Source organism: Hetaerina americana, unplaced genomic scaffold (genome assembly GCF_022747635.1).
Source record: "Hetaerina americana unplaced genomic scaffold, ioHetAmer1.1.p SCAF_80, whole genome shotgun sequence".
In the NCBI taxonomy this organism is placed as follows: domain Eukaryota; kingdom Metazoa; phylum Arthropoda; class Insecta; order Odonata; family Calopterygidae; genus Hetaerina; species Hetaerina americana.
The window spans coordinates 1,594,931-1,610,728 of record NW_027287428.1 but is presented as its reverse complement, the minus strand read 5'-3'; the positions used below and the strand labels follow the sequence as shown (position 1 = coordinate 1,610,728).

General features: G+C 34.6%; 1 protein-coding gene across 1 annotated transcript in view; it reads right to left on the bottom strand.

Moving 5' to 3' along the window:
- Nucleotides 1–5,018: 5,018 nt before the first annotated feature.
- The window catches only part of LOC139698255 (protogenin-like), a 319,114-nt gene continuing 308,334 nt past the window's right edge, over nt 5,019–15,798 (bottom strand). Inside the window, exons 18-19 of the mRNA XM_071597130.1 lie at nt 13,757–13,870; nt 5,019–6,559 (exon numbers count right to left, since the gene is read on the bottom strand). Coding sequence (XP_071453231.1) covers nt 5,891–6,559; nt 13,757–13,870 — 783 coding nt within the window. The 3' untranslated portion in view covers nt 5,019–5,890. The remainder of the gene's footprint in view (nt 6,560–13,756; nt 13,871–15,798) is intronic.

The following is a 15,798-nucleotide window of genomic DNA, read 5'->3' as shown; positions in this document are numbered from 1 at the left end:
GAAGCAGATATAGTATACTATATAATTTCATTTACACTATGATTAAAGAAATTGTGTATGGATTTTAACCCTGTGAATTGGGTATAAATATTACTATTATTATATTTTTTTCTAGGTGAAAAAGACCATTTTTCGATGGTTAACTCTAGTGCAGTGACAATGCTTGGAAACTGTATACCTGATACAACCAGTGCCACAACAACCCTTTAGTTACAATTGCAGCAAGTACAACATCTTGCTATTTACAAGCACAACTTCAGCACACGCACACACACAAACACACACACCAACCACCTTAACGCACCTGTAACACTGAAAAAGTTACTGGACATCTTTTATGCACAATATTCCATGCACACCAGTTCCCTTTGACAGGTCAGAAGCATTTTTAGTTCAGTTACTTACAAAAGAATAAAACATGCATAAAAAGACAAAATTGACAAAATGACGAGCAGCTCAGACTTCACACAAGCCTGATTTTGCAAAATTGAATGGTATTATAAACACTCAAACAATATTCAGGTACTTGAAAAGGTGCTCTGGAGCGAGATACCCCACACACCATGCACCATTGTAAAAGATGTAAGGCATTGGAAGGCTTGTTGCAACTGCACCAGACATACATCTCAAAATAAGGTCACCTAATCTGTGTGAACCACTTACTCTTTACTTCCCTAGCAACCCCATTGGTAGGCCAATATCAGTCAAAAAAAAGTATAGCATTAAAAAAATTAAAGACATAAGCTTTAGAAATAACAATGAACAATCTGTTGTTATCAAAAAATTAATTTTTGAAATGTTCACCCGATAGGAAAATTTCAACAAAAACTGACAAGGAATATTTTAACAACAGTTTCAACGTGAAAACATAAGTTCATTCAAAATATTCACTAAACCTTCCTTATAACATATGAGTTTGCGGTATTAACTGAAATAATAAGTGACTCTGTGCCAAAACAACAAATCACCAGGTAGTTATCTGATTTGACATTCATAATTACAAGTGATCAACAAAGTAACAGCCCATAAGTAATAAAATGAATTCTGGTGATTACCTACTTATTCTTCTAACACCATTCATTTTTCTCTGTACATTATCCAAATATTACATATAATTCATCGCTCTTACCATCTCATTACTTTCTGTACATATTATATGAAAATTTAAATCCAAAAAACGGTTCATTTTCCCAACAAATGGATGGATGTGTACCATTATTCTTTGTTCTTTCAACTGCCTAGCAGTTAGCAAACCTACAATCAATATTTCTCAGATTTGTATATTTTATAGTCACATATATAGATATATGTATATATATAAATTTATTCATTTATAAATACTTAATATTACCAGCAAAGCAGGTAGCTCCTACCAATAAAAAATGCAGAAAGCATAATATTATCCAAAACACTGGGCACTGCAATGAGTAAATGCTGTTGGAGTGTTACAATATGAACAGTTGTTGAAAATTATTATGTGTCATTATGGTATACAGTTGCCAAGCATTAGCTATTTGGAATAGGTAAGGGCAAGGAAAGGGAAGGTAGAAAAATGGAGTACATGAAAATCTCCCCTGGTGTGCTACTTAAAGTTTAACTCCCTGAGATAACACCAGAGGGTACAAAAGTAGCTGTGAGGTAGTTCATCATTGGAGGCCCATGCCATGAATATAAAAGAAATATGTATAATGTGTTGAGTTATGCTGCCATTAGAGGAATGATAAACTCAGTGCCAAGAGGGACCAACTAATCTGGCAACATATTGAAAAAAAATCAGATTCACCCTCCCCTCCCCCAATGAATGGCAAATGCAAGTTTCTTTTTAGTCACTTTGTGCAGATGCGTGCCAGGTGAAACCAATGCAGGCATTCACTAATCATCACACTGAAGCATTAAGAAATTCCTAAAAGAAACATTTACATGGATGAATAATGACTTTTTTATGGCAAGAACTTATTGACAAAACAACTGTCAATCATCATACCAAAACAAATCACCATTTTTAGGAATGTGCAAATACTAAATGCCAATAGTGATTCAAGTGAAAACAGCTCTTTAAATTAAATTCATGTCTACTCTGACATACCCAGCATGCCAGAATTGATAATTGCATGCCTACATATTTGCTTGAGACACCAAGCATCCCTCTCTTTCTTTCTACTCCCAAATGCAAACAGCCTTCCTGAAATCAAGTAGAAAAAATGACAACAGAGCGACCTCATTTTGCCCTCAAGAAAAATAGTCGATACTGTCTCACTCAGTAATGGGGGACTCATGTAAAAGGATCAAACGCTAGGAAATACAATTGATAATAATGGACTGAACGAAAGGTGAAGATGTACCTGTGTAAGACTATTTTTTATTATTGATGCAACCATTGAATGGGTTCGGCACACCAATTCTATGCACCTGTAACTACATACAAATTAAATTGATCAAACTGTCGCAGTTTGCTGAACGTAGGTATGAGAAAGAAAGAGAGGGTCTGTTTAAGAGGAAGGCAGAGAGATGCACACTCACATGCATTCAGTCGTCTAATCCTTAAATTTACAGCTTAACCATTAAGCAATGAGATAATGCATTTTTATCTCCCAATAGAAAAACATACTCACATGATGACATTATCAAGTTAAACCCTATATAACATTAGTGATCTTTCCCATTAATTTCTATATATTTGAGAAATGGTGTTTGCACCTGACCTTTCTGAACACAATGGAACAGTGAAAGACACAACCTAAATGTATGATGCAACTCTAATGGCCTGCATTTTGACAAAATGGATGGTGTTTGCAACAGCAAACAGGAACAGTTATATTTAGCATTCACTTTTTAGTGCTTAAATGACTTGAAAAAAATAATAATTTAAATAAAAGTTGTCAGGGTATACCACAAGACCTGCTTAGGATAAATTAGGGTACAAGTTTATTTGGACTTGAGTCCATTAAGGTCAAGAGACAAATGTCGAAAGAAATAATGAAGCCCAAAACAATAAAAGTAATGAATACATCACAAAAGATCCTCTGACAGCTAACTTATAACTAAAAGCACAATTCAATATATCAAACATATATGCTATGTATATATGTGTGAGTATATATATATATATATATATATATATATATATATTTATAAAATGAGGTAATCATTTGTCAAACAATTTATAAAGAGAAACTGCATGCGCATGCAAGTGCTCCAGTCATCCAAAATGGCTAAAAATAGTTGTCTTAGTTTAGCTATGATTCAGAAAACAAATAATTTATGGAGAGCCAAAGGTAAAAGACATTTAACAGCTAAGCATGGAGGAAAATGTTGTACTTTGTCGTCATCATCATTGTTATAGGAAATTATGGTAATTGCAAAAAGCATTCTCATTACCCATTTACTAAGAAAATATGTAAATGCTCAAAATAAAAGAGGTCTTTAGCACTGCCTATGCATCATATTCTCATAAGTTTTATTGCAGCTTTTTCTATGTCTTTTGCTTTGGTCTGCCATCGCCATGGTAACTTGGCTATTTAGACATAGGTTTACTAAGGTTTTTTCAAGGAGTATGAGAAGTCGAGAGGGGTTACAAGGCTCTTATGATCAAATGGCACAGAGGAAAACAACACCAAAATGTAAGTAAACCAGAGACTGTGATCAGAGAATTAAAAGGAGGTAGGCCATTGGTGGGACGAGGAGGGAGATGAAGTCCTTTCATTTGGAACAATCGGAAAGCCGCGATAAGTGAGGAGGGAGAGTTGAGGAGCATTTGTACATTTGAAGGCACCAAGGATCCAAAATTTCTAAATATATATATATATGTGTGTGTGTATGTGTGTGTGGATATATATATATATATATATATATATATATATATATATATATATATATATATATATATATATATATATATATATATATATATATATATATATTTATTCATGCATATGAATGAATTCGCGAGTGAGTGAGATGAGCGAGTTCTTCCATCAACTGTGGCTTCTGTGCAGCACCAAGCACAAATCAGATCATACATTAACATGAAAAGCTAGCATGCCTCCAGTACTTAGCGCACATTCATATTTCATTCACCTGTGACCCTCCTGAGGAAAACGTTTATAAGTGGAATTCGGCGCTAGGAAAAATCTACTTAGAGATACATATTGTACTTCTTCACAGGCAATGCACACAAACATGCACACATTACAAAATGGGCAAATTAGAGGTAAACAAAAGAGGGCCAGAATACTCACTAATATCTGTAATGCAAACTTTAAAATACTAGAATGTGTTTAGAGGAAGTGGATGTGAAGAGATACTAGCACCTTCTCTGGAGATCATTTACATATAACATCAGTGCATTTTTACTTTGAACTTTTACAACGTGTCAATTATGGCATGTATTCTATTGGAACAACAAGACTTCAAAGGTACTCAACTCAATGGTAGAAATGAACAAGAAATATAAAAAAGGGTATACTACACATATGGCATGCAGGTACAAGCATACATCCTCAAAAATGGCAAAATACTTATGCTATAAGAGACATCATTTGATAAAAATTTTTGGCAAACTGGACAACCTAAATCTTGTGGTAATTGTGAAACAATTATTTATATTCGATTTCAATTTAACAACCCCAACATATTCACCTACATTTTGGTGTTTTTATCAACACACACATACATGCATATATATATATATATATATATATATATATATATATATAATAAATAAATATGTATATATATGTATATATATATGTATATATATATGTATATATATATATATGTATATATATATATATATATATATATATGTATATATATGTATATATATGTATATATATATATATATATATATATATATATATATATATATATATATATATATATATATATATATGTATATATATATGTGTGTATATATATATATATATATATATATATATATATATATATATATATATATATATATATACACATATATATAATATGGTAAATTTTGGATAAAAATTTACAAAGGCAAGGATACAATGATAACATACATCAAACGAGAATGTATTGCCCAAGAAATAAGGACTGCAGTATCAAACATGTGAGATTCTTGATATTCTAAACGCCAAGTTGGGATGCAGAAGTCCAGAAATTATGATCATCTTAAGAATCAAATACTATGAATATCAGAGGAGGTAATCATTCTACAAATGTTTCATTGACTACAACCAGTTAGATGAGATGATAACAAGATACAAAGTGTCATGAAACAACATAAAACTGCATTACAGTAAAACTGGTCATAGTCAACAAACTCATTGTGGAATAATCTTTCATCCTCTCTATCAAGTACATACTCTAAATGGATTACCATTGAGTAACATTTTCTCATGAGGATTAAAATGTTAGGCTCTCTTAAAACGCCTGAAGGCATTGGGAAATCTTCAGTGATTTCCATTCATATCGTTAAAGGCTACTTGTATTTTGTATTCTTCATTCAGTCAAAATTCCATTTGCTTTTCTCAATTCTCACTCACCCACATATTTTTGTCATTTTCTCACATCTAACTCAGCTCTACTACCACAATTAATACAAAATTATAAAGGCAAAACAAGTCCTCAACCCCGACACTACTTTGAGGAAAAAAGAGAAAAATTTAAAAATTCACTCATGCTCCAAAAAATCTATCTACATTCGCTATTAGTCCTTTTATCCCTTCCAGTCTTTGTAACAACTAGTAAAGGAAGTAGTACTGATAAAAAGAGTTTTTGTAACTGTGACAGCTGTAGCAAATACTTTGCAAAAAAGGTAGTTCAATTATAAATATCAAAGTGTATTGTTTAAACGTAAAAGTTTATACCCGCATCCATCCGAAACATTTAAGTGAGAGGACCTTGGAGGAGTCCCTCACCCTTTGGGAACCAGCAATGGGGTTGAGGTGGATGGGGGCTGGCCCATGCTTAAGCCTAGAGTGTGGGGAATGTGCCTCCGTGCACCTGACCTCAACGCAGCTCCGATGCCCGCCACGGCCTCGTCCCCCCCTCTTAGGCCGGGACCGGGATCACCACTACCATCCACAAAGAATAACTGCTGCTTATCCTCATGCCCTGAAGAGTAATCAGGCTGCTGCCAAGGGGACGGAGCCACTCCGACATTTGACGCTGCCCCAACCTCCTCCCCTGAAGTATTCCCTGCACGACTCAAGTTCTCCTGACTGACCCCTCCCGATGATGGAGCCCCACAGTCCCCCACATGGCCACCAACACCAATGCACCCGCTCTCTTCCTCGTTCGCATCGTAGCTAAGGCTTGTCAGCTGAGTCGTGTCTGGATCTCCAATGCTACCCCCACCACTCACACTGTTCCCACCACCACCTCCGAGCATCCCTTCCACCACCCCTTCATCTTCCTCTTCCTCCTCCTCTGAGTCACCGAGGAGCAGGTTGGAAGCCTTTTCCGAGGATTTACTTCCCGGCCTTCGCCCTGTGTCTCCTTCACCATCTGTGTGGCCCCCGTTGACAGTATACCGGTTGGCATGCTTTGGGAGAGGGATGCGGGCCTCTGCGCCACTGTCATACTGCAGAATGGAAAATAGATTGGGTCTTGGTGAATAGCAACTCATTTCATGAGTTCCACACAAACAAATTTAGTGGGCAAAATGCCATCAAACATTAGATGTCTACTTTTATAACATAAAATCTTGTATGTCACACTTTCAAATATTGGTTCATAATATTTTGGCTGGACAAATTCTTGATTATTATGCAATTTAAAAATGCACAGAAGGATGATTAACTTAAAAAAGGTGTAGAGCATTAATTTTATCACAAAATATAGCTAGAAATCACATCATTTTGGAGAAAAAATGAGTTTCATAAAAAGCCAGATACTGGTGGGGACAGTGCAATTAATTTTTTTTCCATTACAATGCTAAGAAACCGTTCAAAGTCAACTAAAGCATAAACAGGAAAATGATGACGGAAGTAATAAAGTATTCTTTTACACACAAATTAGTTACATTTTCAATTAGAATTAATAAAATTTAACTATGGATGTTTTAGCTAATACTATTACTAATTATTTACTCTTCCATTAATTACTGCCAGTGATTACTGAAAAATAAAAGAATTTTAAATGTGACCGTTCAAATCTTTGTGGAAAAATTATATAACCCTTGTCTCACATGCATCAAAAACAATGGGCAGACAAAACTCTATTAGTGACTTTAATATGGGCCAAAGAGTACAGTAAGAATAACGAGGCAGCAATGGGAGACTCACTATGGCTATAGCCCAACAAACATCATAAAAATGTAATATCCCAGCATTTTACGAAATGATAACCTGAATGATGTTAGATGTTTTTGCATTTGCAACAGTTTGAAATAAATCAGTAAATGGCACTTTTGCATTAAATGTGCTGACAGATAGACACACTTGCTTTGATGTTGCATTATAGAGATACCCAGGACAACAAGGGATTTAAGGAGGAAAATGTAATCAAGGTACTCTTTGAAATTACAGGACGATGGAATGAAATGTGGAAACTAATGATTTTGAAGAACAATAATAATTTGATGCAAAGGAGGTAAACAATGAATATTTGATGTAGCTAAAAACAACTACATAAGAAAGGCAAAATTTCTTAAACATAGTAGGAAATTGAGATATCGAAAACCCTTAAAACATATGAGACCAAAGAGATGGTGAAATTCTTTTGCATAATTGAGAAATCACAGATGCAGTTTTAAGGCACAGGGTGAATTTTAACTATGAAAATTTTACACACATTACAAAGGTATTCAGGGTGCAACAGTATCCAATACTATGTTGTGCTATAATAAGGTTTACATTAAGAAAAAGCTGTCATGCAAACATAAACATACATTAAACAGAAACTAATGAGTGCCTCCATCTCCTGCATAAATACATATACTAATTACATGATTTCTTTCTCCCATATATACAGGGTGTAGCAACAAACTTCCTTTTTTGAAAGCATTTTGCATCTCAAAAAAGGAAGTTATGTTGCCGCACCTGTACTACTTTATGTAGTATAGGTGCGGTATTACATCCTTAATGCATCATTTTTCATTTCCTTCACATTTTATGAATTCTATTTTTTATAGCTTCAATTATCCACTGCAGTGAACATTAAATTTGTATTATCATCATATGTTGTTGGTAACTGAAGTAATTTAAAAAAATGGCAATTTCCATCTCTCTTTACTTAGCCAATAATAAAATAGGATAGCTTAATAAGAGTTAAGTGTGTATTAGTGTAACCATGCTGTTGAGTTACATGGTTTTCATCTTAAGCGGAAATTTTCATTGCATAAATCAGGGACTCATGGTGCATATACATAAATTAGACAAAACTACTAGTACACTAATACGACCTTAATTTCAGGATTATATTGTGCATTTGTCTTTGTGTCAACAAAAGTCGAATATCTAACAGAGACTTATTTGGCGCTTTCTTCATCATTGATGCTGACAAGGAAATTTTATTAGAACAAAATAATATCATTTAAGAAAATTTAGAAATTTTAGAAATATACAACAATGAAGAAAACACCAATTAGTTCCTTGATAAAATAGTTCATACACTTTAACAATTCAATAAATTTCACCTTGTTGAAATTATTGCTATTGATTTCTTGAACAAATGGATGGTGATGGGATAATATGTCCAATAATTGGCACCCTATTGTACTTCTTTTTGAGGCTCCTTATTGCAATGACTTGATAGAGTGCAATTTTAGAAAAACATTTCAATCTTTTAATGAAGACAATCTAGATGGAAAGGCTCATCCACAGAACTGATATGCCAATACATCAATTTCAGTTAATGATGGGTTTTGAAATATTATGACATAATGAATTGAAATGAAAGGAAATGGTGTGCATGTCAGTCTAACTGCTGCTCGGAATTCTTATCATCAAGTAATAACGATAAGAAATAAACTTCAGGCTTCTCTTGAATTTCTTATAACAGAGGGATGGCTACTGTTGCACACTATTGCTGTCATTCATTACTCAATGTTCAAGATATCATTTGAGTGAAGGCATAAAGATGAAAGTAAGACATAAATAACTTGAAATTATCAACATTCAACAGGTATATCATAAAAAATACATAAGTCCTGGCATTTGACGTGGGAAAATTTCCAATGCAATTGGTACACCTTTTGACATGCTTTAAAAGTTGGTTAGTATTAACTAGTAACTAGATACAGTCATCCCTTTTTTACAGAATTTTTTTTATTGTAATTTTGCTATAGTACAAAGTGGTCTTAAGGCTAAAATGTTGATAAGGGTATTTAAATAATCATAGAAAAACAACCATTTTAGATGCAAAACATGTAAAAATAATGTACTTGCAGTTTTAGATACTTGTCTTTTTTTGTATAAGATGAAATAGATCTAATAGTAGCCAGTGATATCAAGCAAAATTACGTGAAGAGAGGAAGGTATTGCAGGTCATTGAACAGAAAATCCTTCAAAACTTGTACGGAAAAGTAAAAAATCTCAAGGATTAAATGAAAGCGATTGAGTGCTTTACAAACAGACAGCTTGAGAATTTCACAGCATGAAACTGCATGCAATTTGAAGTTCACAACCTCAACAGTTCAAGTCACCAGTTTGAAAAAAAGAATAAATAATAAGTCAAGTCGCACCTGCCTGCCTGCAAATACTGACACATTCACATAGTGTATCATAAGAAAGAATAAAAATGATTCTTGCACCATGATCTGATTCAAAGCAGTGAAACTATGTCTCTTACACAAGCAGTCATTAGTCTCAATGCTTTAATTTTATTCAAGTCTCAGATTAAAGATAAGAAGGTGATGAAGTGAGGTGAAATCCATCGCCACACTTATTGAAATATGGGAATGATAATGTTAGTGCATAGGTTTCTTTAATTTTGATCAGTTGATCTCTGCATGCTTCTGGGTTCTCACAAAGATCTTTGGGTTGAGCAAAACATCGTTTCACAAACAATCCTTCTAGCATCTTTAGGTTGAAAGTGACCTTCAAACTGAATATGCTAGCAGGATTGCTAGAGAAAATTGTCTCCTTAAACCAATGATCTTGGTGAGAACATGGAAGTATGCCGAAATCATGGAAATTTTAGGTTTACGTGAGAAGATATTCATCACACAATGAGATCATTCACATATTTATACAAACAAAGCAAGGTTTATATATTGCCTTTGGAAATAATAATGATTATAGCAATAGCAAACATCATTTAAAAACATTTATTAAGCTTTTAAATGTAGTAAATTTAGTGTCTACTACTTCAACTGATGAATTGCTATGCTATGTACATTGAACAATTCCATACCTCCTATATTTTAAAGCTATCACACGTTTAATGAAAATTTGCATGGCATAAGGACTCTTTGGAACACAACCTTAACGCTAATCAAGGAACCACAGAATGTAGATAAATTGGTATTTATTTTCATGCGCTTTGAATCTATTAATTGCAAATAATTCATTTAATTTATTGAGAACAACTTTCACCATATGACATACCTCCTTGCAATGCCGGCTGTATAAATGCACTGAAGAGTTAATTGCAACAATTTAAAAACCACTTATTTAGTATATTCATTCCAGTAATATTCATACATTAAAAAAACAGGGTGGTGAAATCCTAGCTATATTTAAATATTCGTACGAAGAAATCCACACTCTTAATTTTGCCATTTTTCGGATGGAAAAGATCAATTAAATGAGTTTAAGTGCTCCATTTTGCAGATTTCAACGAAGTAGGTATAAATATTGTACTATCATTTTTTTATCAGAAGTTTTGATCTAAGGTGCGAATGCAAAATATTTTAACAATAATGGGCTTTTCTTATATACTTACGCACATTTTCTAACTATGGAGATTCTATTTCCAACTGGTTGAAACTAAAGATTACTTGAAATAGCGGCTTCATATTGAAATGGCTTGGGGCAAATACAAGCTCAATGACCTGCACAGCTAATAAATAAATTTCATGAGAAATATACAGCTATATTTGTGGATATGCCACTTTATAAGATCCTGGCCCCAGGAGATCAGCTGGACCTGGTTTATGACAATATTTAATTAAGCCAAAAAAATCACCATTCAATCATTTCAAATGATGAAACCTGGAATTTCAGGAATGTCTGTGGGTACAGATTTGCAGCATAACTTATTGGGATAACCTAATAGTAGAACAGAAAGGTAAATTGAGTTTGGAAAGGAGGGCAGTTAATCTAACCTATTCACTCACTACCACAACAGTGATTACTTCTTCAATTCACATCCTTTTCATTAGATGATGGTTCTAAGTCATATTCTTTGAAATATGCAAAAATCCATTGTCAATAAAATATGTATTTCCACATCAACAAAAGAGAAAATTGTCTCAATAAATATTTTAACAAATTTTATTATTGACATTTCAATATTACCCACAATGTACCTATATTTTAACCTACACTTAGCCTTTGGTTTAAAATTAAAAGTTATACTATAAGGAAACAATGGTTACTATTTAATTCTTATTGTTTGAATATAATCACTAATCAATTCCCTGTCCTGTGCTGCCCCCTTTAAAGTTGAAGGTAGAACTTTTTATCTTTAGAAGTTTTTTCCATCCAAAATTATCAAAAAGAAATAATTAACCTCAAGAGTTTATTTTACGCAGGTATTTTACTATTACTCTAAGATGATAATGACTTGCATCATAAACAGCTTAAGCTTGTGCTAATGCCAATATCACAGAAAGCATATCAAATTTGACCTAACATTTGGCTAGCCTTATTGAGAAAGTTTCAGGAATTACTACCTTGAACAAAAAGTTCCCGGAATAACCACCGTAGTAGTAGTTTTTAGGGGAGGCGACCGACAGCTAAGGTCATTTGCGCCATAGGGGATGGACAGGAAAGGATGAAGGGTGGAGAGAAACCCGGCGTCGGCATTAGCCTACTCTTTACGAAAGGCGCCAAGGGGTCCGCAGCTTAACGTCCCATCCGACGGACGCCGTACTCACTCAAAGTGCCCTCCACAAAGCACCTCTAGTAGGGATCGAGATACCTCTGAAAAATATTCAACACCGCCGGGATTTGAACCCGCGCCCTCAGGGTGGGAAGCCAGTACGTTAGCCCCCGCACCATCTCGATCCCCCAATAACCACCGTGTGGCGCTCCCATCGTTCCGATTTGAGTTTGTTTTTTTTGTTAAATTGGTACATCTGTTGTTGATATTCCTTTTAAATCTTAGTGTCATAACTTGACATTTGCAAAAGTTACGTAGCCAAGAGTACATCTATCTCTGTGTGTGTTGGCGATTTTTTACAATTGCAGAAATGGATTTAAATTTGCAACAACGAACTTGTATTAAATTTTGCGTAAAAAACGGATTTAGTGGCGCACGGACGTTGGAAATGTTGGAAAAGTGTTTCGGCAACGATTCTCTAAAAAAAACGGTCGTTTACCAGTGGCAAGAGTGGTTCAGAAGTGGTCGTGAGTCAATCGAAGATGATGAACGCAGTGGCAGACCATCGACATCGAAAGTCGGTGAAAAAATTGATAAAGTAAAAGAAATGTTGGTCAATAACCGCAAATTAACCATCAGAGAAATAGCGGAGGACTTGAACATTGCCTATGGATCCGCCCAAGACATTGTGGTTAATGATTTGGGTTTCCGTCGTGTAGCATGCCAAAAGACCTCAATTTCATGCAAAAAAGAGACCGTGTTGACGTCGCAAAAGACATGATTTGCGAGGCTGAATCCGATCCCACATTCATCAAAAGGATCATTACTGGAGACGAGACGTGGGTTTATGAGTACGACACGCAATCCAGACATCAGGCAAGTGAATGGCGTTCACCAAATGAGCCGAGACCAAAAAAACCACGTCGTTTTCAGTCAAAAAAGAAGGCAATGCTGACGGTTTTCATGGATTACAACGGTGTAGTGCATCATGAATTTTTGCCAGAAGGCCAGACAGTAAACAAAGAGTATTATTTGGGCGTTATGAGACGTTTGCGTGAAGCAATTCGCCGAAAGAGACCAGAAATGTGGGCAGAAAACTCGTGGATTTTGCACCATGATAACGCACCGTCGCACAGTGCTATCATTATTCGTAATTTTTTGACGAAAAATGCAACAAATACCATCCAACAGCCACCGAATTCACCTGATTTGGCTCCCTGTGACTTCTTTCTGTTCAATCGAGTTAAAAAACCATTACGGGGAACGCGTTTTAGCAGCCGAGAGGAAGTAATGGAAAAATCGCAGGAAGCACTGATGGACATACCGAAAACCGACCGTAACTTTTGCAAATGTCAAGTTATGACACTAAGATTTAAAGGGAATATCAACAACAGATGTACCAATTTAACAAAAAAAAACAGAACTCAAATCGGAACGATGGGAGCGCCACACGGTGGTTATTCCGGGAACTTTTTGATCAAGGTAGTATTTTTTAGATGATTATGAATAACACATACTTAACATTTTGTGAAGTTACATGCAAGAATTTAGTTGGTCATGAAAATTTATGTAATTCCCACTATGTGGTACTATCCTGAACATACACTTAGGGCTTAGACTTTAATTATACAATGGATTCACTTGATAAAATAGTTAATGAAAGTCAGTCAGTGAAGACATGTTTCACATTTAATAGGATATTTAAAAATAATTTTGACACAGAATGGACTTCAAACGCAAAAGGTAAGACAGAATCAAAATTTATTATAAAAAATCATGGAGAATCACTGACCTGAGGATTTTCTGTGATGTGAACATGTATTCTTGCCACATGACCATTAGGGATTCGACCATTGCTCAATAAAGAATGCTTGAACCCATTTATTTGGCCATTAGGATATCCACCCTAAAATTAAAGAACAAAATACCTTAGGAAATTGCACATAGCCTAATTAATCAAGGCTATGGGTAATCTCTCACCAACTGCAGAGGTTACTTTTCGAAAACTGGATGGCTGGGAAAATAACTAAAAATTTGGAGTAATTTTTTGTTCTTTGATAAAAGTGGTGACTAAAATAATGGCATAGGGTGAGACCACACAGTAACAAACTCTTCACAGCAATGGATTAAAAATGTCTTAACTGAATCACACGTGTAAAATGAATAATGCATTTTGTAATGTTAACATATATACGTAAAAATGTTACCTTAAAACTGTAGCATCCATGAATAATGTCCTGTTGGTGAGGGATTACTACAAATTACAAATAAATTTTGTCTCTTATGAATAAATCAATTTCTATTAACATTAATGCCTTATTTTTTTCATTTTCTGGAGGCCAATGGTAAAAACCTAATTAGACAAAATTTTTAAAAGATTTTATAAAACCCAAGTGAATTTAGACAAGCGTTCATTAAATAATATACATCCTGATTGTCTAACATTAAACCGCAAGTTCATCTACATAATTAATAAAAATGTACACAAATTTTATACAACAAATGCTAGCCAAATTTGATGTTTTACCACCAGTTAGCAGAGTGGGGAAGCAGGCAATTGATAATCCAAAGGCATATAAAATATTTCCCACAAAAGTAATGGGTGTTGCTTCTCTAAACCCTGGTGGCTCAGTTCATGTAAAATTTTATGATAAGCCCCATAGTGGACCCCTTGATTATCGGGTACAATTAATTGTTTTTCTAGATGTTATGAACTCCCATGAGCCTGGACCAGGGATGTCTGAAGCTGGAAGAAAATTAATGTAACCACGCAGAACATTAGTCATTTTTCCAGTCAAAATACATGTTGAAAAACTCAGCTCAAATGAAAACATGACAATATCCTTGGGAGTTTGGGGGCCAAATTTAGCTTATGAGAGGTTGAAAAAGTTCATAAATATATTTTCCCGGTCACGGCAAATGATTTTTATGCTTTAAATTTCATTGCATTACATTTAAATTCATTTGCTTGAATATAAGCTGATATTTCTGTCAAAATATTTCAATGAAACGCATTCCTTAGCTTACATGCTATTATGAGAAAAAGTCCTGAGCCATAGTTAAAAGGACTAAAGCAGCACTTCAGGGACATTTTTATATTTTCATAGATGAACCGCAGCTGACAACCCAAAAGGTTGGTTTAACAGGCAAGGGCGGAGCTAACTCTACACTATGCCCTATTGAAGTCAAGAGTGGAGAGTGAAATACATTCATCTGGGTAAAAGATCAATTTTCTTTCCCAGTGGCATTTATATTTTCCTGGGAATATCTGGTGCACATAAAAATCACATGGGTTAGGTGTAACTGAAGGTTTTTAAACAGATTTGAGGGAGGGTCCTCAAATTTAGTGGCACCACGTGCTGCCATGGACTTATTTTTCATAAAGCAAATATCAAATTTCAAAGTACATCCTTACATTATCTTGCATAATTACCACCACACAATGGGAAAGTGGGCACCACATGAAATTTCCACCTTAATGCCTTGTTGAGAGAAAACTTGCCAAATATTTGACTTGACACAAACATAAGATTTCCATCCTGATAATTCTCCTCCCTTGATGAGAAATCTGCATGTGAAATGCTGAAGCTGAATGTTTATGACAAGCACTTATCTACAAAGGTTGTCATATGATAGTTCTTCCCTTTTCCTATGAGAGATAGATGCATTCTCAAGGATGAACCTAAAACTTTACTGCCCGGGCTTATTTTTGAGGTGCACTAAAGAAGATGCTACGGGTTGGCCATGCCAAGTCATTTCTTTCGAGCAATTGTAAAGAAGGTAGACATATCTCACTGAAACACATTTATCATTTAAAAATATCTTGGGCAATTG